This window comes from Polistes fuscatus, unplaced genomic scaffold (assembly GCF_010416935.1).
Source record: "Polistes fuscatus isolate 324 unplaced genomic scaffold, CU_Pfus_HIC Scaffold8, whole genome shotgun sequence".
NCBI classification, from domain to species: Eukaryota; Metazoa; Arthropoda; class Insecta; order Hymenoptera; family Vespidae; genus Polistes; species Polistes fuscatus.
In genome coordinates, this window is record NW_025113162.1 from 1518791 (window position 1) to 1542472 (window position 23682).

Sequence of the window (23682 nt, forward strand, 5' to 3'; positions counted from 1 at the left end):
ACTTCTAGATATACTATTGCACGTTAGTTATTTTTAGCTGGCTTAATATCACGTAATATATATATTTATATACGTACATACACATTTACATATACACGTACTGTACACACACTATTTACGGTGTATACGTACATGTATATATTTTTAATTATCAATTATCTTATTTCTCTCAATTTCTTTCTGAACAAAGTAATAAATAAAGAAAAAAAAGAAAAAAGAAAAGAAAAAAAAAACTTAAAAAAAGACTATGCACGTGTGTACTCACACTGAGTAAACTCAATGGGGGGGAAAGAAGAATTTTCTCGTTGTCGTCCGGTTGAGTTGTGTTCGAGCTAAGAGCAAAGACACGACTGCCGGTGTAGACGATACTCGAACCTACCGAGAACCTAACTCCCACCTTCTTCCTCGCGTTCTTCTGAGGACTCCACATGTATACACACATCTATGAAAACATATACAGAGATACACGAATACCGAAGACTCTTCATGTATACACATCTACAAAAATATACGCGTATACAGAAAAACGAGGATTATGCATGTGTACACACATTTAGAAAAATACGTACACACGCATACACATACATAAATATTGAAGAATCCACACGTAAACGTGCGTTTATGAAAATGTTTATACACACATACACATGCGTATACATACATACATACATAGATATGTTCGTTTATTGAGGAATCTGCACGTATACACGCACATGTATGAAATATACAAATATGTAAAAATACACAGACACACGCATATGTATATATGTACGTGCGTTCGCGTGTATACTTGCTTGTCTTTGCTCTACAGAGTAAGTGTTCCTATCTCTTCTCTTCCTTTCTATCTTTCTATCCTTTTTTTTTTACTTCATCCCTTCCTCTTCGTTATCGTCTTCCTCCTTTCTTCCTTCCTTCCTCTTTCTACCTCATCTTGGAGAACGTGAAAACGTATACCATTGAGTATCTTTAGAATCATCCCGAGATTTCTATTAGAATTCTATTTCAAAGAGCTAGCCAAGAATTTAGAAACATCGTTATCATGATTTTGCGAGTCTTGTTTTGCCAAAGTCAAAGTCAACAATTTTCTTTTTATGTTCGTTTATTTTCAATTATATTATTGGAATATTTTAATTTTTATTTTCATTAGAAATGAATTTATAGATTTCCAAAAAGTTTGTCTCGAATTATCAACTTATTTAAAAACAAATAATTTTCAATTAAATTCAGTATTCGTTAATTCTAAACATGAATTATTTGTTAAACGAACACGCGAGATAATAATATTTATTTATTAATAATTATAATTGATTTTTAAAATTAATTTGAAAATATTGAATAATAAAACGAATTTAATTTTCGGGATAGCATGTTTTACGATAGATCACAGAGCGTGCCTTATAATGTCAGCGCATATCCCAATTTCGAGGTTTATAATTAGATCGAGAAAATGGCAGCCAGTGAACGAGAGCGTATTCTTGAAAGATTCTCAAACGTTTTACCCACGTATAATTCTTACAAAATAACACGTTTCGGCCATTTTGAAAATATTTCCAAAGCATCCAAATTTTCTTTACAACTTAATAGCCACCCAAAGCAATGAAATAATACAAAAAAAAAAAAAAAGAAACAGAAGCCAAATCGAATGAAAATAAAAATCGAATCGAAATTAACTATAAGAAAAATACAAAAATAAATATTAGAGTATCGATATCGATGAAAGAATACAATCCATAAATCGGACGATGATAATTTTGGCATTGGGGTCAACCTGATCTCCTTGAGTCATCATCATCATCATCGTCGCCATCATTATCATCATCTGGTGTCATGGTAAATCGGGAATGAGTCGTACGTTTTGAAAGCTTTGCACAAACACACAAACACACAAACACATAAATATATGTATATCACGTAACGATTACTCTTGTAGATAATATCCAGATTAATCTAAAACGATACGATACGATACGATACGATACGATCTAATAATATCGATTCATCGAAGCTATATCATTCCTTCTCCTTCTATTTATTTTTTTTTGTCATTCATCGGCTCGAACACTTCCAGAAAAGGTTATCCTTCTGTAAGAAAACAAAAAGTAAAAAAAAAACAGAGTGAAAGACAATCGTACCGATAAGAGACATATCTTTGATATCGTATACAACTTTTCCACGTAATTTAGTGTTAACAGGAGAAAATTATTATACTTTTTCTTCTTCTTTCTTTCTTTTTTTTTAATTCGATTTCTGTTCGCTTATCGCATGCGAAGATACGTTTTGCGTAAGATCGAAAACGTTACATCTTGCACGCACAGTCATCGGTCCGGTTCACTACCGTATATGGGAAAAGTAGGTAAGGGTCCCTCCGTAGCCTTGACTCATATAAATGTGTATAGATATGTTATATGTATGTATGTGTGTATGTTACGTTAGTAATGGTATACTCCTCTTGAAGAGATTTTTACTTGTATTTATAGTTTTCTCGTATTAAATGAACTTGATCTTTGAGTACCGCACAATTTATTTTCAAATAGAAAGAAAAAAGTATATTAATCTATCACTATTTACGATCAACGAGTGTAAAAATAATATATAATTAATACAATAATATAAATTCGTATAAAAACAAAAAACATTAATAATAATTAATTATACTTTTTGCGAAACAGCTTCGATTTGTAATTGAACGTAATTTTTAGCAAACCTTGTAGTTTAATAATCTACAATAATTAAAAAGGGTCTAATCGTATTAGATATAAAGCAATTAATTTCAATAATTCATTTGGACAACTTTAGGCCCACAATTTAGATCTTACAAAGGGACATCAACGAAAGATCGTAATTAATTAATTAATTAATTTATGAATGAATTAAAAATTAGTCGCTACTGTTACCTACCTTCCTGAGAATAAAATCTAACGTTGGATAATCCTTCCGTCCTAATTTTACGCTTGATCGAGCCTTCGTAAGCAAGTTGAGTCACCTTCTTCTTCGTTAGCTTGAACGTCGTTAATTTTGCTATTAAAGTTCCTCGAGTGTGGGCTCGCGTAACGAGCCAACATTGACATTATAACGATCAAGATTATAACGAAGATGATGATCATCGTGATAATAAAAATGAAAATAATAATATAATAATATAATATCGATAAATATAATGAAATTATTATATTTTACAACTTACCTGGTTTCGTTCGTAAATAATGGACAGAAAAATTTGGATTTTTATTTAAACGCTGATAGGAAAAATATGATAAGGAATTTCTTGAGTTATACGTACGAAAAAAAGGTGGGTAAGTAAATAAATTAATTAATTAATATATACGATCAAATAAAACGAATCGTTTTCGGCGTTAAAATAAATAGGACGCAACCAATAATTTATTCTTTGTTATTGTACATCGTTGTGTGCTTGGCATATATTTTATCGTATATATATATATATATACACACACACACACGTATACATGTATAAGTATATACATATACATATTTACAATGATATATTATGTTAATTAAAGAAGAAAAAAATAAATAAATAAATAAAAAAAAAGAAACATGCGAAAGAACAAATTTTTACAAACATAATATTCTGATCTCAATATTTTGTTTTATTTCGTGGACGAGAGAGGGGGGGTGAATTTTGCACGCGCGGTAATTTCTTAATTTTAAATATAAATATTTATTATATGTATATGTATATATGTATAGATAAATTTTTCTTTCGTACATGCAATTAATATCTTTTACTTATTCCTTTTTTTTAATTTTATTTACACGGTAAGAGTAAAAAGCGAACAAACTTCACGTAAGAAACGCTCGAAGTCAAGCGTATCCGGAGTTCTCGCTATTTTGTTTTATTTCTTTTTGTTTTTTTTTTTTCAATCTTACGTTTGTTGTACAAACGTTGATATGATTTTAACATTGTTTGCTTTATCTTATTCTCTATTTATATTTTTTCTTCTCGACAAATGTATCGAATTATTTTCCAGATCAACCGAAATTTGCCATTCCACCGAAATTTGCTATTCGCGAATAGTATAACAGGTAGAATAAATCTTTTAAACATGAGATTCATCGATACGAATATCAAACAAAATAATAATCGGATGTTGACCAATCGAACAAATATTATTTTTCTTAATAATGTAGTTTTTTTCTCTTTTTTTTTATGAATTTTTATGTTTGGTCAAGGTCTATGATTATATCGATCATCTCAAAACAAGATCATAGTTTCCTTCTTTCCTTTCTTTTCTATTTTTCATTTAATTACACGCACACACATAATCGAGACGAATTAAATGACGATCCTGAGAACGATCATCAAGTTTAATATCGTTCGTTACGCTTTCCCCGAGATTTATGGTCAATTTTTATAACGCATTTCCTTGAATTAAAATACATTTTTATCTCAATCTCAGTTTTCTCGATCTCGGCGAAGATTTATTCGATCTTTCGCGGAAAAAAAAGAAGAAAAAACGTGATGATAATAATAATAATAGTAATAACAATAATAATAATAATTACAATAAAGAACAAATGCGAACGCACAACCTTAATTTTAATACTGACGCGATTTTTGTGTGTGGAATTTATAATAGAAAATGGGCACAAAAATTCTAAACGTATCAACAAATTTTTGTTTGGAATAAGTAGGCTCGTAGTTTTGAAATTTAATAAAAAGAAAAAAATGTTAATTCAAATGTTTTGAAAATGAATAATATAATTTTTTGTTTTAAATTACCTAAGTATTTTTGGGCCCGTCCCCCCCTTTCTTTATCATTTTAATATAAAATCCATCCTCGCGAAATTGAATGCAGTTGAAATGCGTTTATTAGAGAGACAAATATTGGAAGACAGAATTCATCAATTTTGAATATTTTCAATATGTAATATATTTATTTTCAATATCTAATATGTAATCATATATGTTAACAGATAAATTTCTACGAAAATTTAATAAGAAATAATTTGTACTTATTTTTTCAATCACTTCTAATAAATTATTTGAATAATAAAAAAAGAAAAGCAATATGAGAATTTGAAAAGTTAAACTTTGGATTATTCTGTCGTCCAATTCTCATTTCTTCTCATCATAGTCTCTGAACTCTATTAATTATATTAATTATATTAATTATATTAATTATATTAATTATATATATTAATTATAATATTTTTACGCGAAGAACACGTTTGGTGTTCTTAAAAAGAAAAGAAATCAATTTTAATAAATAATACGATCGATCTATTTTTTCCTAATTCTTTTTCGTTTCTTTTTCCATCTTTTTTACTCCCATATTATTTTTTATTTTCCTCCTAATGAATTACATTTTAAATAAAATGTAAAATAATACGAAATAAAAAAAGAACGAAAGAGAATACCTCACACCTTCCACTTAATTCTCCTATAATGATCAATATACAAAACTTTTTTCAATTAATATCTAGACAAATATCGACTCACTTAAATATCAATATTTTATATTGCAACTTACGACTTCCTCGAATTTCACTTTTAGTTTCGTCTTTTCGTATTATTTTTTGGAATCTTTTTTCCATCCTTTTATAGTCTTTTAATTTTCCTTACCCTCTTTCTTTCTCTTTTTTTCTTTCTCTTACCTAAAATTTATCTTCGTTTCACTCTTCTACAGGTGGGTCTGAAAAGGGTGAACAAATAAAAACGAAAGAAGGATGAGAAATTAATAGAAACGATTGAAACAAAAAATTAAAAATAAAGTGTGCCGAGGGTAATAATAAAAGTTCGATATCAAGTGACAGTTAATCACGATTTTTTATTCCATAAATATCAAATGTTATAATTTTTATCAATTGTAAAAATTAAATATTGCATTATCAGAAAAATTAAATTTGATTATGTCCATAAAAATTATACAGTGTCATGACAAACCAAATTCGTGATGTTTAATGTCACGTGAAATCGAACTTCAAAAACATTTCGTAAAAACAAAAAACAGGAAAGGTTTGAGATATGTATAAAGCAAAACAGAACAACAAAAAAATTAAATAAATAAATAAAAGAAAAGGATGTGGAAAAGAAAGGAGAAGAGAGGAGGAAAGAAAAAAAAAGGGGAGAGGAAGATTAACATTGTTAGTGAGTTCACTTTCAAACACACTTCAGTTCATTTGGTCAGCATTTTAAAATATTTTTGATCAATATTTTCTAAAATATAGATAATTTAATTTAAATATTAATCGAAAGAATATTAAAAAAAAAAAATGCTAACCCAATAATATAATAAATATTTCATTTTAAAATGTGTGCTATATCAAAAATTGACACGAAAATGACGAGCGAGACAGACAAAGATTGGTGCTTCAAATCTTAAGAATAATCATTGCTTTATTTAAATGATGATAATGATAATGGTAAATGACGATGACGATAATGATTAATAATATTAATAATAATAATGTATAATAGTAATATTCACATTCATATTGTTTCGAGTATCTTAATCAGATTATTTTACAGTCGTATTGCATGTGCATTTTTTTCCTCTTTTCTTTTCTTTTTTCATTTTTTTTTTTTTTAAATACTAAACGCAATAAGATACATAGACTCGCTTAGAGAGCGCATAAATAATTAATTACAAAATTAATTATTAATCTTTTTTTTTTGTCAAATAATACATCGCACATAATGGAAAAGCATCGGAGAGACGAAGAAACCAAACTTTGATTCCAATTTCAAAATGAAATTTGCAAATCTTAAGTGTGAGTTAAAAGTTCTTAGGCTGGTAATTATTTTTATTGCAAAATGAAAGACTTTGAAGAATCTCGAAAAGAAGATATTTTAATTTATAATTGAATCATCTACAAATTTTTAACTCACTCTGTATAATTGAATAAATTGGACAATTTTATCTTCATCTCTTCGAAAGCAAATACAATTTTATTTTTATATGTCTTTTTTGTTGTTTTAATTATATAATTAAGCGTTTTATTAATTTATTTTTAATATCTTCGGAGTTTCAATCTTTCTCGTACAATTTTCGTAATATGCAATTTGTTATCTGTTAACTCGTATGGAAACGAAATAATGGTGTTTTTGTAACTCGTTAAAACGTTATGGGAAAAACACATGCGCTTATAATATTGTAGCAAACGATTTTTATGTATGTAATTATGTATATATGTATGTATGTACATGTGGTACACATGTTTTTTTTTGTCAGTGTACAAGTAAACATGATAATATATAAATTACATCCTATTTATACATATGTTTTTATTTTCCGCGAACTTAAAATCACCATTATCTTATAATTCTAATGAAAAAGATAACATTAGAATTCTAAAGAAAAAGATAAAATATATATAAACGAGAAAAAATAAGTGAATACGAATATAATAAAAATAGTAATAATAATAATAATAATAATATTAATAATAACGGTGAGAAAATTGAAGATAAAAATATTAGAGAAAAAATAAAAAGCAAGAAAAAAAGAAAAAGAAGAAGAAGAAGAAATAAAAATAATTAAAAATGCTTGAGCGTCGTTTGAGAAATTAGAAATATCGTCAATTCCGAAGGAACACGCTTGCCTCGTTAATTTTAATTTATTTATTTATTTATTGACTTATTTTAATCACGAATCAAGCTTGCCAACACGCCTTAAAGGAAGCATAAAAAAGAGATTCTTTTGCGATATGTTCGCAGTTGATAATAAAATTATTTGGCTAATGATTCATTTAAGTAGATATGTCCGGAATAAGACATTCCAATTTGGAAATGGGAACAATTTTAACCGTCCTTGAAGGTATTACAAATGGACATGATTCTTCTTTCCAGAAATTTTCAACTAATTATTATAATAAATAAAAAGAATAACACCACTCGCGATCAAAACCGATCTCATTCAATTAATTTAAAATATAAATCACATATATTAATATTACATATTGTATAAATATAATGAGGAATTAATTTTGATTTAATACCTTATTTAATTCGTCATTATTTTTTACAACAATCTACTATATAAATTGCAAAAGTAATGATAAACAATTTCAAAATAATCATTTAATTTTTTTTTATGATAATTTTCCATTTAATTAAACAAATCATTTTGAAATAATTTCTCTCTTGTTATTAATCATCATTTTAGCAACGATTTATTATTTATACTTTTTTCGTTTTTCTTTTTTTAAATTTTTTGAATTAGATCGGATTAAGAGAAAAATGATTGTCTTGTTCTCATCCTAATTATAAAATAATGATCATCGTAATTAAGGTTCTCGACGTCGTACGTTGAGTGCCCTTTGCATGGTTTTCATGATCGCGACGTGATTCGAGCTGGTGCGTTTCAGACTGGTCCTCAAGTGTCGATACATTGAGAAGGATGATCTCTGCTCCAATTGAATGGATTGACCATCCCCTCCACCACCACCAACACCAATACCACGAACATTCATCTGGCTCGTACGTTTCTGAAGTTGTCGAGAGCACAAAACAAATCAAACATTTCAACTTAACCTTCTGTGATTAATTTTTTTATCTTTCATTTGCTTTTTACTTTTTTTTTTTTTTTTACAATTTTTTTCTAATTTTTTATAGATAACACAACAAAATACGAAATTTAAGAATATTTTTAATCTAAACGATCGTTCGTTAACAAAGTTCAAGGATCACAAAATGTGAGACATGTTCACACAAAAAAGAAAAAAGAAAAAAAAGGAAATTAAAAAAAAATTGGTAAACAAAACGAAAGTTAATATCTGCAGATAAAGAGATAGATAAAGATAAAGATGGAACAGGTGTGAGTAATTAAAGCAAACATCGATAATGAAAAACACAGAAGGTTAAGGCTCTCGAGATTTTTAACCTTTGACGTCATTTCGACGTATTATAAAAAGAAGGCACACATCACGCATACACATACGTATGAGAACAAAGAGATACAAACAAAATTAGATAAGGGGTAATCGCATTAAATGAGCCGATTATTATAAATGTGATCTAAAGTATTAAATGATATTGATAAAAAATTTTTTTTTATGAAATGAAATTAAAAAACTAATAATTGTTTCAAATATTATTATGATATTTATATTTTATTTTATGCGAACAAATAATTTTTTTTCTAATATGATCTAAAGCATTAAATGACATTGATAAAAAAATTATTTTTATGAAATGAAATTAAAAAACTAATAATTGTTTCAAATATTATTATAATATTTATATTTTATTTTACGCGAACAAATAATTTTTTGTTTATAATTATTACATATAACACAAAAATTATTGTGCAGAAAAATATAAACTTAAGTCCCCACTTTCCCGTATCTCTGATTGTGTATTATTATAGACAAAATAATGTTTAAGAAATAAACAATTCAAAGAATTTTTATCAAAATTAAAAATATCATGCATGATTCATAATTAGATCACTATCATAATAATCAACTCAAAAATGTTTACATTTAGATGTCGACACATATTTTTCTCTCCAATGTTAACTTTAATAATAATTAAACTTAGGGGGTGAAGGGGGAAGACCAAGCAGGGGGTGTTGGGGGGTTCCGTGGACAGAAGAACATGCCAGTTTAATACTTTCGGGAAGAACATCAAAAATTGTCATAAATTATAACGATTAATGATTCGAATGAGATAATGCGTCGAGAATAGCGAGCGATAATCGATTTTATCGAATATTTATATTTAAATATCTTCGATGTTATTTTATTCATATTATTTAAGAAAAATTATCAACTTGGATCTCGTCTATCGATCATTTTTAATTATTTTAACTTTCTAATCGAATATAATTATTAAACAAAAATAATTATTGTTTAAATTATAATATAATTCAATCGAAGACGAGCCAAATGACAAAACTTTTCCTACCGAAAAGTGTTAATCATTTTTCATCGATCGTAATTATTATTTTTTTCTTCTTCACCGATTACACGAATTAATATAATCTATCTAATTTTTAACAAACTAACCAATTAATTAATTAATAAGTAATAAGTAAAAAAATGATAGAAACTCAAACATCGGTTTTTGTTAATTCGTTTTTCTTTCTTACTTTTTTTTTTTTTTTATTTTTTTTACATCGACGACTAGACAAATTACGTTTGCTATCGTTCGATAAAAAAATATTACGGCCTTGAAATTCTTTTTCTCTCTCTTTCTTTTATTCTCATTCTTTTTCTCTCTAATAATGAGTAAAGAGATTCGATTTTTTATTTTAATTTTTTTTAAAGCTAATTTAATTATTTATAGCCTAACGAGATAAAACACGTCGAAGAGATTTTTAACAAAGCTACGAATCGGTTTTAAAGCTTTTTATCTTTTTTTTTTTTATGTATATATATATATAATAAATCCTCCTCTATGTCAAACATTAGGAAAAACACAGTACACATATTTTCTTGTTTTCAATCTTTCGAAAAGCGACTAATAATTATTACGAACTCGAAGATCAGTTGTGTTACGTTCACACGTTTTCGTTTTTTTCCAAAAAAATGTTCACGTTTTACAACGATATATGTATATATATATGTATAATAATTATTTATATATAAAAAAATGAAAGAAAAAATATTGGCAAGATTTATTATTATTATTATTTATTATTATTAATAATATTTTTTCTTTTGTTTAAAAAGCTTCATATCTCTGAGAGTAGATTAGTACGAATGCGACTAGAATTTTCATTTTTTTGTTTCTCTAAACACCATCGACAACTACGAATTCTTTCGACAAAGCGCGCTCGACACTGAGAGATTTTTTTTATTTTTATTATACAATACAGGGTGGGCTACAAAAGATTCTCAGGACAGGTTCCATCGATTTTTAGATGATATTAAAAATGAATCCTTGAAATTCTTAAATCAAAATACTTTTAAAAATTATTTACTTAAAAACGAATACAAATTGACACGCAACCACTTTAACAGAACGATATTGAAAACAAATCTAGTTCGAATGATTCATTCATTTCTTTAGGCTTGCAGTTAAGTTCGTAATTTTGCAAACAAGGCTTAGAATTTTGTAATGAGGACAAAAAATTAGCTTGAATATAATAATTGACTTAGAAAATCATCTAAGAACTTTGGGACCAACCGAAAAACTTTTTTTACCCACCCCGTAGATGTGTTTATTTATATGTGTGTATATATTATAAATATACAATATTTAATACGTACGAGTTGAACAACATTTTGGCCTTTTTTTCAATTGTTTTCTTTTTTTTTCTTTTATTTAATATTCAACTTTAATTTGTTTTTTTTTTCTTTGTTTAACGCGAAACCACCGTCAAAGAAGATTAACCCTATGATTTTTAATGATGTTTTTAATAGTAATAATGATAATATAGTAATAATTAAATGATATAACAATAGCAATGCGACGATTATACTTTTTCAATTTTCATCTTTGCTTCGCACTACGAAATTTTACACATATAATTGTGCCGGTAATTATGACAGTGATCTAAATAATTAAATTATACACTTTTGTATTGAATAAAATTCATTCGTTCAATTTTGTTTTTGTTTTTTTTAATTTAATCCACTGCCATAATTACCGGATATTTTAAATACGGCACTAGAATTGATTTCACTTCTATCCCCCTGTCTGTTCTTCTCTTCTTCTCATTATTATTAATATTATTATTATTATTATCATTATTTTCACACACGATCTCATACTACTCACACCTCTCTATACTGCTAATTAAAAGTATTATCAGTATTATACAGATCGTATTTTAATTGTCATCGATTGCTTATCGTTGATTAGGTGAGTGTGTTGAGTGAGTGAGTGAATGTGTGTGAATGTGCACTTACGAACAGCTAATTATAATCACATATACAGAGAAAGATACAGACATAACGTGAGACACACACATTTATATATATACACATATATACGTAAAGTGAAATACATTAAACTAGGTCAGGACTTTTCAATGCAACCTTGACAATAGTACAAATTTTCTAGACGACTAGAAAATTAATTTCAAATCAGTTTGGCAACGTTACAAGTATTGTACGTCTGTGAGTAGTTTATTAAAGGGAAGAAAGAAAAGATGGCGTAAAATTTATACCGAGGGTTGAGAAAATATTTGATCGAGTAAAAGGGGTTGTCTTAAAGTGGTAAAGTTTGAGAAGCCCTGAACTAGATATACTCGTAATAAAAATATTGGAGAATCAAAAGGGGGTTCGTTCCACTTGTCTTTTTTCTTTTTCTTCTTCTATTTTTTTTCTATTTTTTTGTTTGTTTGTTTTGTTTTTGTTAATATCGGTTCACACGCCATTACGATGAACGATGATCGAACAAACGTGCGCGAATGCGTGTTCTTCTATTTACAGATCGATTCGCGCGTTTAGTTTCTTAATGCTTTTAATTTTTCTTTTTTTTTTGTTTATTTTCTTTTTATTAGCTTTTAATTTTTATTCAATCTTTTTTTCTCGCTTATGTTTTTTTCTTTTCTTCTTCTTTTTTGTTTCCTTAGAAGATTGCACGATATTTTTCTTTATCAATTATTATAGGCCGACGATTTTTCGTTTTCTTTTTTTTTTTTTTTTTTACCCGAGTATGTCTGTGTATATGTGTGTTAATTATTTGTTATAAGTGACATACTTTTTAATGAATAAATTTATTTTGTTCGCTTATGTCATTTAGATTATTCGCTTTTCTTGTTCTGTGAAATTGATTAACAATTCGAGTGTCAATTGAATTTATTCTTATTTCAAGCATATAAAACATAAATTTAATGTAAATTAGAGGTGTACAGAAATTTTTATAAAATAGTAATTAATGAAAAATATTTTATGACACTCAAAACGTTAATTGGTGCTTCTCCTTTAATATAAGAAAAAAAAATTAAGTACTCTCTCAAATTTAAAAAAGAAAAAAAAACCAACAAATAGGTTGAATCGTTAAGAAAGAAAGTCTAAGTAATAGAGAAAAATTATTTATACAAAAAATTATATATAAAAATAAGAAATACAATTACTATTGTATTTTTTTTTGTTTTTTCATCATTAAAATTTTCAATTTAACAATGACAATAATATACGAAATTATTAAATGATTAATGAAATAATTATTTATATAAAAATTATCGTTTCAAAAAAAATATATACATAAACGAATATTTCCATTTCAACAATGACAATACAAAATTATTAATGATCAATAAAATAATTATTTATACAAAAATTATCGTTAAAAAAATATATATATATATATATATACACAAATAAAACTAACGATATAAAATTGCAGATGTTTTTTTCTTTCAATGTTTAAAATGAAAATTTTAACAATGATAATTAATACAAAAAAATTTATTAAAGATAAATATAATAAAATATATAATAAAATTGTTTTTCTTTCTTTTTTTTTTTTGGTTTTCCTCTCTCTCTCTCTCTCTCATTTTTTTTTCACTGATGATATTCTCTTTTCTTTTTCTTTTTTTTTTTAAATTCTTTTTAAGAAGTCTTTCGCCCGTCGATGATTCGTCGTAGCTCGTCGTCATACATAAGTTTCCAAAGAAATATGGTTGACGCACGCACGTACAAACGTATAATTTTATTTTTTATAAAAAAGAGACGAACAGACGGAAGCTTTCTGAAGGAGAAGAAGAAGAAGAAGAAGAGAACGAAGACAACGACCATGACGATGACGACGACGACGACGACGACGACGACGACGACGCCGACGAGGACGAGTTGTTAGATTTTACACAGCGTGTAAAATACGTTCACTCGCGTTGTAGAATTTCCTGATTCGTCGAGAAAGAAATAGTGAAAGAGAACACACTTCCAAAGAAACAAAAAAGAAAAGAAGACAAAAAAAAATCGTACGATTTCGTTTTTTCCCTCCCTCCTCGCAACTCGGATCGTTCCAAAGCTATTTTTTATCTTTTACAATTTCATTTCAATCCCTTCGTGATTCAAATTAAATTCAAATATCCTACAAATTTATTTAATTTTTAATAATAATAATAATATATTATTTTCTATAAAGATTATTTTATAATAAATTTACAATTAAAATTACATCGAACATTATTAATTTTTTTCTATTTATATCAAACAAACGAGTATGAAACGTTTACTATTGTTTAATAAAACAATATAGTACAAAATAAAAATAAAATAAAATTAGGATCACAGAGAATTGATCAAAATTCGAGTCACGATTTTTCTTTCACTCCTTATAAGTATGATATGATAATTTATATATTTAAAAAAAAAAAAAATATATATATATCAGTGAATTGAACGTTGGCTTTCGCAAATCGTCAAGGCTGTACGCTCATTTTGTTTATCTATTCGTAAAACACTTTGTGCGTTCGAACGTAAGGTAAATACTGTGCTGGTGTTCTGGAATGCAAGGTATGTATATTTTTTTTTAAAGGCGTTTCAAATCGAAGCGAGCACGAGACTTTATGTGTGTATGTGTGTATATGTGCATACGTATATGTGGTATGCGTGTCAAAGTGTCTGTGCGTTTCGTAAGAATTTACATTTGATGTATCGCAGTGTTTTTTTTTTTTCTATTAATTTCAAGCAATAGAATTATAAATTTTGTTTAAATATAAAAAAGCGTATTGTTAATGAATTATTAATAAAAAATAATTATCGATACTTTGGAACGGTCCTCGTGTTGCTCGATCGATTTTGTTAGCCAGGAAGGATACATCAAAGGATAATCAAGGAAATAATTATTTTCAATTTAGGATAATCACACACGATAATTAATGAAAATCATTGTTTCCTCGAAACGACGATGTTAATATAAAAAAATTACGAAAAATGTATGGAAAAGTTAAGAACACCGATTATTTCGAGGAAACACACACACAAAGTATACACATACACGTTGTTATGGTGCTTTTACTTTATAGGAAATTTGTTTAGCTAGCTACGATAAAAACCCTCGGCCACTCGAGCTGACGATTGGATGATGGACAACTAATGGTTTTGGATAGGATATGTTGTTTTTTTTTGTTCGATTTTATCGATCGGTTCTTCTTCACGCACGTGTTAAACAAATTTGAGAATTAAATTCTCATTAATTTAATAAACAATATTTAACTATAAATCATTTAAAATATTCACGAACAACAAAATAAATCAAAGATAAATAATTTTGAAGAAAATGAGAATATTCACGATTTATTCATAAATATAGAAATAAAAAATGCAAGATGGCTGCCGGCTACGTATTATTTCAATTAAATGAAATATGAAAAGAAAATAATACTAATAAAAAGTTTCTTAATTTATTTTATTCTGATAGAAAAAGAAGAAGAAACGATCGAATGATCGAGGTCGAAAAACATATGATCGATCAATCATTTTAACGGGGTTGAACTTACCATTTCAGTGGTGAGACTTGCAAGTGCCTCTTCAACGGTGGCTGCGATTCTTCCACCATCTTCCGAACGATGGCTTCCTCTGATCGGCGTTGTCGGACATCCTAAAATTATTCTTAATCGTAATAAGTGCAAAAAGATGGTGTAGGTCCAATAGACCTGAACAATTTAGCCTCTTATGCGGAGATCTATTTAGCGATCGTGTTGGCAAAAATAGACGAATCTATCTCTAGCTGTTCTATTTATTAATTAAAGCTAATTATATGATCCGTACTATCCAGAATTTTTATCGAATAAATAAATTCAATAATAAATTCATTATTTACAAAGTAACACACCAAAATTATTTATCGAATTACACATGCAATTGCACTTACAAAAAATAACTTTGATCACGCGAATATTCGGTCGAATTTAAATGATTTTTCTTTTTTTTTTCTAACATTAATTAAAACAATAATAAATAAATATATACGTATGTTCAGTTAGTTGTAAATTATGTATTAATGAGAATAAATAAAAAGATGTAATAAGTGTCTGCAAGATAATAATATATAAATAAATAATGATGAATCAAATTCTTGATAGTAGGATCGAATCCTAAAAATGCATTGAAACGAAGACAAAAAAAAAGTGCGTTCCTAGCATTGGTGTAAACGTTTAGTGAGTATATGTATTTCACAAGTGTTTAATTGTTTGTTTGTTTGTGTGTGTGTGTGTGTGTATGCGTGTGTGTCTCGGCTCTAATTTGAGTGAAATAAAGCGTGTGTGATATAAGAGACTAAGAAAGTGGAGATGTGCTTCAGGCTTAATTATGCGTAGATTTAAAAAAAAATAAGTGAATATCGTGGTTAAAACTTATCTCTAAACTCGTGGTCGATCCTAAGCGACGGTCGATGCTCGATTAGGTCAATTATAATTGTATGAAAATATATAAAGAGAGAGTGGACGAAAGGATTTAAATAAAAAAAAAAAAATAATAATAATAAAAATAAAAAAAGAAAGAATATAGAGAAGAGAAGAGATAGATAACGGATCGAGATCAACAAGGAGAAAAGAAGAAGAAGAAGAAGAAGAAGAAGAAGATGAAAGAAGAAGAGAAGAAAGATTAAAAACTATCAAAATTGAGGCCAAAGTTTTTACGTGATTTTCAATTCGAATTATTCTTTTTATGAGACCCTTTATAGACTAATTTTGTTTTCTTATTGTAAAACTACAAGCTTTGTTCGTAGTTCTAGACTACAAATCTAATCGCGAACCCGAATGGTGATCATAAAAGAGAGTAATTAATTTTTCAAATCACTTCGAAACTTTTGGCCTACTTATTTTTTATTAAAGAAAGTTTTCTTAACGCAAATGATTAATTGAACTTTTTCTCTCCCTCTTTTCTTTTTTTTTGTATTTTTGTTTGAAAGTTTGATTAATTTGAAAATGTTTTACTTGTTGTTTCTTTTTTTTGTAACGTATTAGCTTTATTGTCGCAATCATTTTATTTGGTAGTCGCATAAAAAGAAAAAAAATATAAATCAAATATATAAATATATTTGACAACAATGATTTATATATGTCGAATCGAAATCAGCTAAACAGGGCTATAACGAAGGATATTATTAAAAAGTAATTATATATTTATATATATATATTTTCCATATATATATATATATAATATTTACGTATGTATTGTATATTGTAATTGTATTTTGTATGTATATTGTAAATTCACATGACAACACACCTTGAGTTCCTTTCAAATTATTTTGTCCTCTTTTTTTTTTTTATAATTACTATTTCTAAATCTTTTTCCAAGCGAATAATTATTTCGAACATAATCTCGAAAGCGTCTATCGAAAATGATCAATTTTTTTCTTCAAATTTGTAGAATACTTTTTTTCAATTCTTTTTTATCTTTCTAATCGAATATCATACTTCTCGATATTATTATAATAAAAAATAATAATAACAATTATATATTATTATTATTATTATTATTATTATTATTATTATTATTATTATTTTGAAAGAATAAACGCTTTCGATGTGGCAGTTATATAAACGTCCAGTAGTGCCAGTTTTCGATCACTTGGAGGGAAGGGAGGGCACTCGAAGGGTTGTGTGTGTATCTGTGTGTGAATTAAGTACGTTTTCTCGCAACACTTACGGACGATAACCTTGAAATACAATCTACAACATATAGACAACGAGATTAGATTTTAGGCACTGAGTTATTTGTTGTATTTTTTGTTTCTTCTTTTTTTATGACCTTTTTCTTGCTTCTTTTTTATTTCATTTCTTAAAATTTTTCAAACCCTTATTCTCTTTCTCTCTCCCTCTTTCTTTCTCTCACTTTCTCATTCTCTCACTCTCTTTCTCTTTCATTCTTTAGAAAAAAAAAAAAAAAAAAAAATTCGTCAATTAACTTAACACTTTCTCCTACGATTAGAACGAGTTACGAAATTATCCAGGCTAACGATACCTGCAAGTATAAAGAAATAATCAAAGGCAATGGTGATGCGTATCATTTATGTTTGCTCTTTTTCTAATCGCTTGCTTAGAAAACAATTATTTAAGAAAAAGTAATTAATAAAATTTAAAGAAAACACTAGTTGTAGTGAAGTATCCATGATGTTTTTATATGTTACGATTGATTTGTTTTTCTTTTTGTATCTAATGTCATTATAATTGAATACTCGAGTTAGAAAAACAATAAATTAGAAGATTATTAATAATAATAAAAAGTGTTAGTTGTAATATCCACGACGTGTATGTAAACTTATATAATTAACTTTTCGTATCTGAAGTTAGTTTCGTTGGGCAGTTTGTTTTTAATTAATATAGTAAGTAAAAAAAAATATTAGAAAAATAATCATAAAATTCTATTCGTGTCGTATTTTCACTTTGTTTATGCATATACGTTATATTTTTTTTAAATACCTATCTAGAGTCATTATAGTTGACAATCGTATTCATTTATTCGATAATTTCAATCTTTTGCGTTATATGTTCTTTTTTAATTAAACTCATAAAACTTCGAGTATATTTGAAAAAGAAATATTGACAATCAGTTAATTTTTTCAAATAGAAGTTTAGCTACGAAGTAAATGAAATGATTGTACGAATTTCATTTTTAAACGAACTCGAAGTGTTCAAAAGCTTATCGTTTGTTTATTATTTCTTCGAGCCAAGCGTGTTACTTTTCTTTCTAATATATTAACGTTTTATTTATTATTAATCAGAATTTATAATATTTAAGATATTTCAATTTAGAGGTGTCTTGTTGAATTTGGAATGTAAAATGAGTGTCACAATTTCATGATGTATCAAAAATTGTTGAAAATATAAGAAAATGATTATTTTAATAATTAACTAAAATAATTACTATAGTATACGTTAATAATAAAAAAATAAAACAACAACAAAAATATGAAAGCTACACCTATTTTTTTTAACATACTGAATCAGGCCACTATATTATTTTAATTTAATTATTAATTATCGTCATATACATACACATATGACTCTATTTATATAAAAATTGTTTTTATAAATTTTAAATTAATATTTCAATGAAGAATATAAAATATTAAACCTTTTAGTTATTGTGCGTCATAATAGTTGCTTCTCTTTAAATGATTATTTTTTCAATGAAGAATTATAATTATTTATTTGTATTTTTTGTTTGCTTTGAAAGCCGTGTACGGTGCATGATAGCGGTGAAAATTATGATTATTTTCAATTTCATTTATAGGCATAAACGATGATATTATATTTTCTAATTGGACAATAATTAATGTCGGAATATTTTTGTTATTTTATTTAATTATTAAATATTAATGCAACTACTCTCTCTCTCTCTTTAAAATAATTTTATATATGAATAAACACTACTGGTAATTTTTTGTTTTTATTAAAAACTTTCCAAATTATTTATAAGACAATCATAATATTGTTATTATACTAATCGTCCCGTTATTATTAAATTTATATTTATTTCGATATAAAATATTTCGAATTCCGATACAACTTATTGACCAATCCAATAACATAAACGAACGTTATTTAAAATTTTAACGCAGCCTCAATCATAATAATTTTGATTACATGCACTTTACTGTCAAACAATTCGCATAAGCGACACACTTCTTCCACAACCATATTCACCATAACTAAAAGGTTAAAAATGAGAATGGTATCATTTTCAAAACAGGGTCTGATTCGAATACGTTTATTTAACATAGCGAACGAGACACGTTGATGACGGAAACATAATCAATTCTCAGACCCATAAACTCATTGCCAATCCTATCGTTAATTAATTAATTAATTATCATCATCTCCTTTTTTTCGAGTTGTCACGTGTTAGAATTTGATAGAAGAAGATGATAAATAGAGAATAAGAAAAAGGAGAAGATGATGATGATGATTATAATGATTAAGAGGATTAAGGAGAAGACGAAGAAGAAGTAGAAGAAGTAGAAGAAGAAGAAGACGTAATCGTTGAAACCATCTTCAAGATTTGTAGTAGATGTTGAGGGCGTAGATGAACTTACCTATATCACCGCTGCTTGAACTTTCAGTAAAAGATGGTGTCCCTTCCGTCCAGGTGGGTGTTGATCCTTCAGCACTACCAGCAGGTGGTGTCCACGTTAAGCCGCCTCCACCACGACTGCTACCACCACTTTCAACGCTTAGCGATGATTTAGTTTCCCTACCACCGCTACCACTTCCACTTCCACTACTCTCCAAGTGTACGTCCGATATACTGAAGATAATAATGTTTATGTTTTTATTATTTATATATGATCATATGTTGGTTATCTCGATATTATGATAAGAATTCTAATTGTTTATATTACGTATAGAAATTAATTCGGTGCCATGATATTAACGTGTTGACTGCCGTGTAGATCACCGGTGACCTCAACGCGACCAATAGTAAATATACATTATTAGAGTAAATATCGAATACTGATAAATTTTTAAATAATATCATTGTTTTTATAAAGGTTTGAAGAAAATAATGATATACGGAATATGCAAAAATAATTTTATAATTATAAAGAAAAAATATGTATTACATGTAATGACGTTTTCTCTAAGTAATAAAATACAATGTTCTGATGATGAACATTTCACTAAATACTTACACTTCACTATAAATAATTATAATTTTTCGCAGTGGTGAACTATGAGCAGTCATTTGATTAGACAAATCAACTATAGATTTCCATAAATTCTAATCTAATACCATTATTGGACAGTTTAAAACAACCGATCATCACAAAAATGGTCTACAACGTCTCGGGGGTCACCGGTGACCTCACCACAAATAATGCAATAAACACAATTATACAAATCCCTTTATCCGTCGTAAAAAATAATTTTAACAAAATATGCATCCCATAATAAAAAAAAATTCATGTAGACGCCACAGACAAATCACGCGAAATGCGCGCCGTGCGGCAGTCAACGTGTTAAATAATTCATCTAACTTTTATTTGAATGTAAATAATCAATTATTAAAATTTTTGCAACACAAAAATATTTTTAATAACGAACGTAAAGATCGTTCAAAATTAGATTTCTGTGAGGAATAAATAATGGAGAATATAAAAAAAAAAAAACAAAAACAGTCAATGTGTTAAATAATTCATCTAACTTTTATTTGAATGTAAATAATTAATTATTAAAATTTTTGCAACACAAAAATATTTTTAACAACAAACGTAAAGATCGTTCAAAATTAGATTTCTGTGAGGAATAAATAATGGAGAATATATATATATGAAAAAAAAGAAAAACAATTTTATCGGTACGTACGAAAAGTAATTTTGATGATTTCTTACCTGACCGCATCATGATTTGATTTGGTAAGAGTGACGTGATGAACGACCTTGTTGTGTTTGGAATGGGCACTGCTCAAGCTGCTGGTGAGTATACTTGTAGTAACAGCCTGCTGTAGATGACCACCGGAAGCCAGTGTCTGGTCGTTAGACCGGACTGCATCGTCAAAAGGTGGGGGCGGGGTGGAACAGGTAGAGGGGAGGGTGCCACCTACAAAAAGCGCAACTACAATTAGCTACTAATGAACACTCAATATTCTGCGATTTACCGACTATTTTGTCTTTGTCTTTTTTTTTTCTTTTAATTAATATAATAATAATAATTATTATTATTATAGCTGTCAATCTAACAGGGAGCGTTTGTTTGTGTATGTGTTGAGATTTCATTATTCAACAAAATTTCTTTCGGATGCGTTTATAAAGGAATGAAGAGATTAGAATTAGATCTAACAGGAAAGCGATCGTGAAAATCGTGGGAGGGGTGGGGGTGGGGAGAGGATTATCATTAAATTCTGAATGAATTGTTTTTGTAAATAATTCAAATATTTTTCTTCAGTTTTTTTGAGGTATGGGAGAGTTGGGGGGGGGATATTATAATGAATTTATTAAACTAGCTTGTTTTTAAAAATTGTTAGATAGAACAAACAAAATGTACGTGTTCGAAAAATGCTTTTTCCTTTTCTTTTTTTTTCTCTTATCTACTTCGCTTCTAAACTACGCAGGCAGGAATGGATCGTAATAAAATATTTATATATATCGTACACAAGGAGCAAATATTGGAGATAAGAGGGATGATACTGCGATCAAAAAGAAGGTTAAACATTCTAATCGCGTGAACGTCCCTTTTTTCATCTCCGTAATATAAAATATACATTAAAAAGTACACATAGCAATAAAACCAAGCAAAAATTCGAAGCAAACAACGCCAAGCATAAGCTAATTCTCAAGGCCATATATATACATAAATTATTAATAATTTCATATATATTATAATATATAAATTATATGAATCGGTGCTTCTCGATTTAATACTGACGACCCTATATGGGGGTCGTAGAAATTTGAGTAAAATTTAAAAATTTCACAAATTCCTGAAAATTAATTTAAAAACTGTGTAGAAACACTACACGTATTGAATTTTTATGAATGAAAAGGGAGTAAAGGGGATCGTTAAATGGAACAATTTAAGAGAAGTCCTGATATAAATAATTATATATAATAAATATAATATATATTATATTATATAATATATATATATATACATATATATTTATAAGAGAAAGAGAGAAAGATAGAAAGCTAAACAGACAAATTTAAAAGGTCCTACGCATGCAATAATGTCCTTCGAAGATACTCGAACACAACGAAAACATCCACACAATCGGTGTCGTTTCCTGATCTTTTTATTTGATTTTTCAATTATTTTTTATTTGTTTAATACGCCTCAGTCGATGTCCCAATATCGACGTTCTGAGTTGATGCAATCGAAGAGAAGGATACTAAATGAGTGTTGGAGTTCAAATTGGTTTTAAATAAACTCGTTCAACTTATTCTGTTGAATTGGTCCCTTTTTTTTAACAATCCTAACACACAGAACTATTAATTTAAAAGAATGAATAAAACCAAAGGGAACAACTTTCATAGACAATAAATACGCCAAGGAAAAAATTCGAAAGGAAAAGAACAAAAAAATATAAAAAAATATAGAAAAATAGATAGATGAGATGCAGAGATGGATGTAACATAAAAGTAAGAAAATAATTTATATGTAAAAATGTGTCCTTTGTGTGTATGTGTATATGTATATGTTTTATACCGTGTTTACGTTCCACTAGCATGCAGAAACAAATATGTATGTGTATTATATATGCGTGTATAGATTATTTCTCATCGATGTAATTGTTAGAATCGATCTGATTAGAATTTATTTGTTGAATGATGATCGAGTGTTCTTGTAACTGTGCAAGAACGAATAATTCGGTTTCAATTTGTCGGATTTGTCTCTTAAATTGATTCCCTCGACGTTTCCTCCCGTCGAAAGAAAATGTTGATCTCGAATAACAGTCTTCTTATCCAATCCACTTTTCATTTTCATCATCTTCGATTCTTTTCGAGTAAATTTGTTCAGAAATTTGCCGGATTGTGGTTCCTTCGAACTGGTGGAAGCAATTGGACTACTGATCCTTTCCCGATGATCTTTTCTAACGTTTTCTAATCTTTGATCAACCTGATGATCGTAGTAATGTGTCGAACGTTGATAAGAAGTATCAACATTTTGGATATCGATGTTGACGTTATCGCAGGATGCAGTACCATCAACGTAAGTACTAGAACTTGTATCCTTTTCCAAGGACACTTTCTCGATTTCTTTCATAATCCTTTTTTGTCCAGCCTCGTGAAAATCTCGATTGAATTGTCTCTTCGAATTTGGCATTGGTGCCAATCTTTTCTTCCTTTTGATGGATTTTTCTTTGATTTTT

The 23682-nt window shown here is 27.7% G+C and overlaps 2 protein-coding genes across 16 annotated transcripts in view; both read right to left on the minus strand.

The window, feature by feature from the left end:
* Positions 1-370, minus strand: part of LOC122525079 (tropomyosin Per a 7.0102) — a 37945-nt gene extending 37575 nt beyond the window's left edge. For all 5 annotated transcript variants that reach the window (XM_043647673.1, XM_043647677.1, XM_043647676.1 and 2 more), the window contains exon 1: positions 266-370. The gene's annotated coding sequence lies outside the window, so the exon portion shown is untranslated. The remainder of the gene's footprint in view (positions 1-265) is intronic.
* A 4950-nt stretch (positions 371-5320) lies between these two features.
* LOC122525168 (phosphatidylinositol 4-phosphate 5-kinase type-1 alpha-like) overlaps positions 5321-23682 on the minus strand; it is a 42092-nt gene continuing 23730 nt past the window's right edge. For 8 of the 11 annotated variants that reach the window (XM_043647833.1, XM_043647830.1, XM_043647836.1 and 5 more), the window contains 4 exons: positions 21206-21413; positions 19910-20121; positions 15366-15466; positions 8221-8451 (listed from right to left, as the gene is read on the minus strand). In XM_043647833.1, coding sequence (XP_043503768.1) covers positions 8251-8451; positions 15366-15466; positions 19910-20121; positions 21206-21413 — 722 coding nt within the window. In that variant the 3' untranslated portion in view covers positions 8221-8250. Of the gene's footprint in view, positions 5658-8220; positions 8452-13538; positions 13764-15365; positions 15467-17745; positions 17836-19909; positions 20122-21205; positions 21414-23682 lie in introns of those variants that run through there. The other 3 variants (XM_043647838.1, XM_043647837.1, XM_043647839.1) reach the window with 3 other exon arrangements.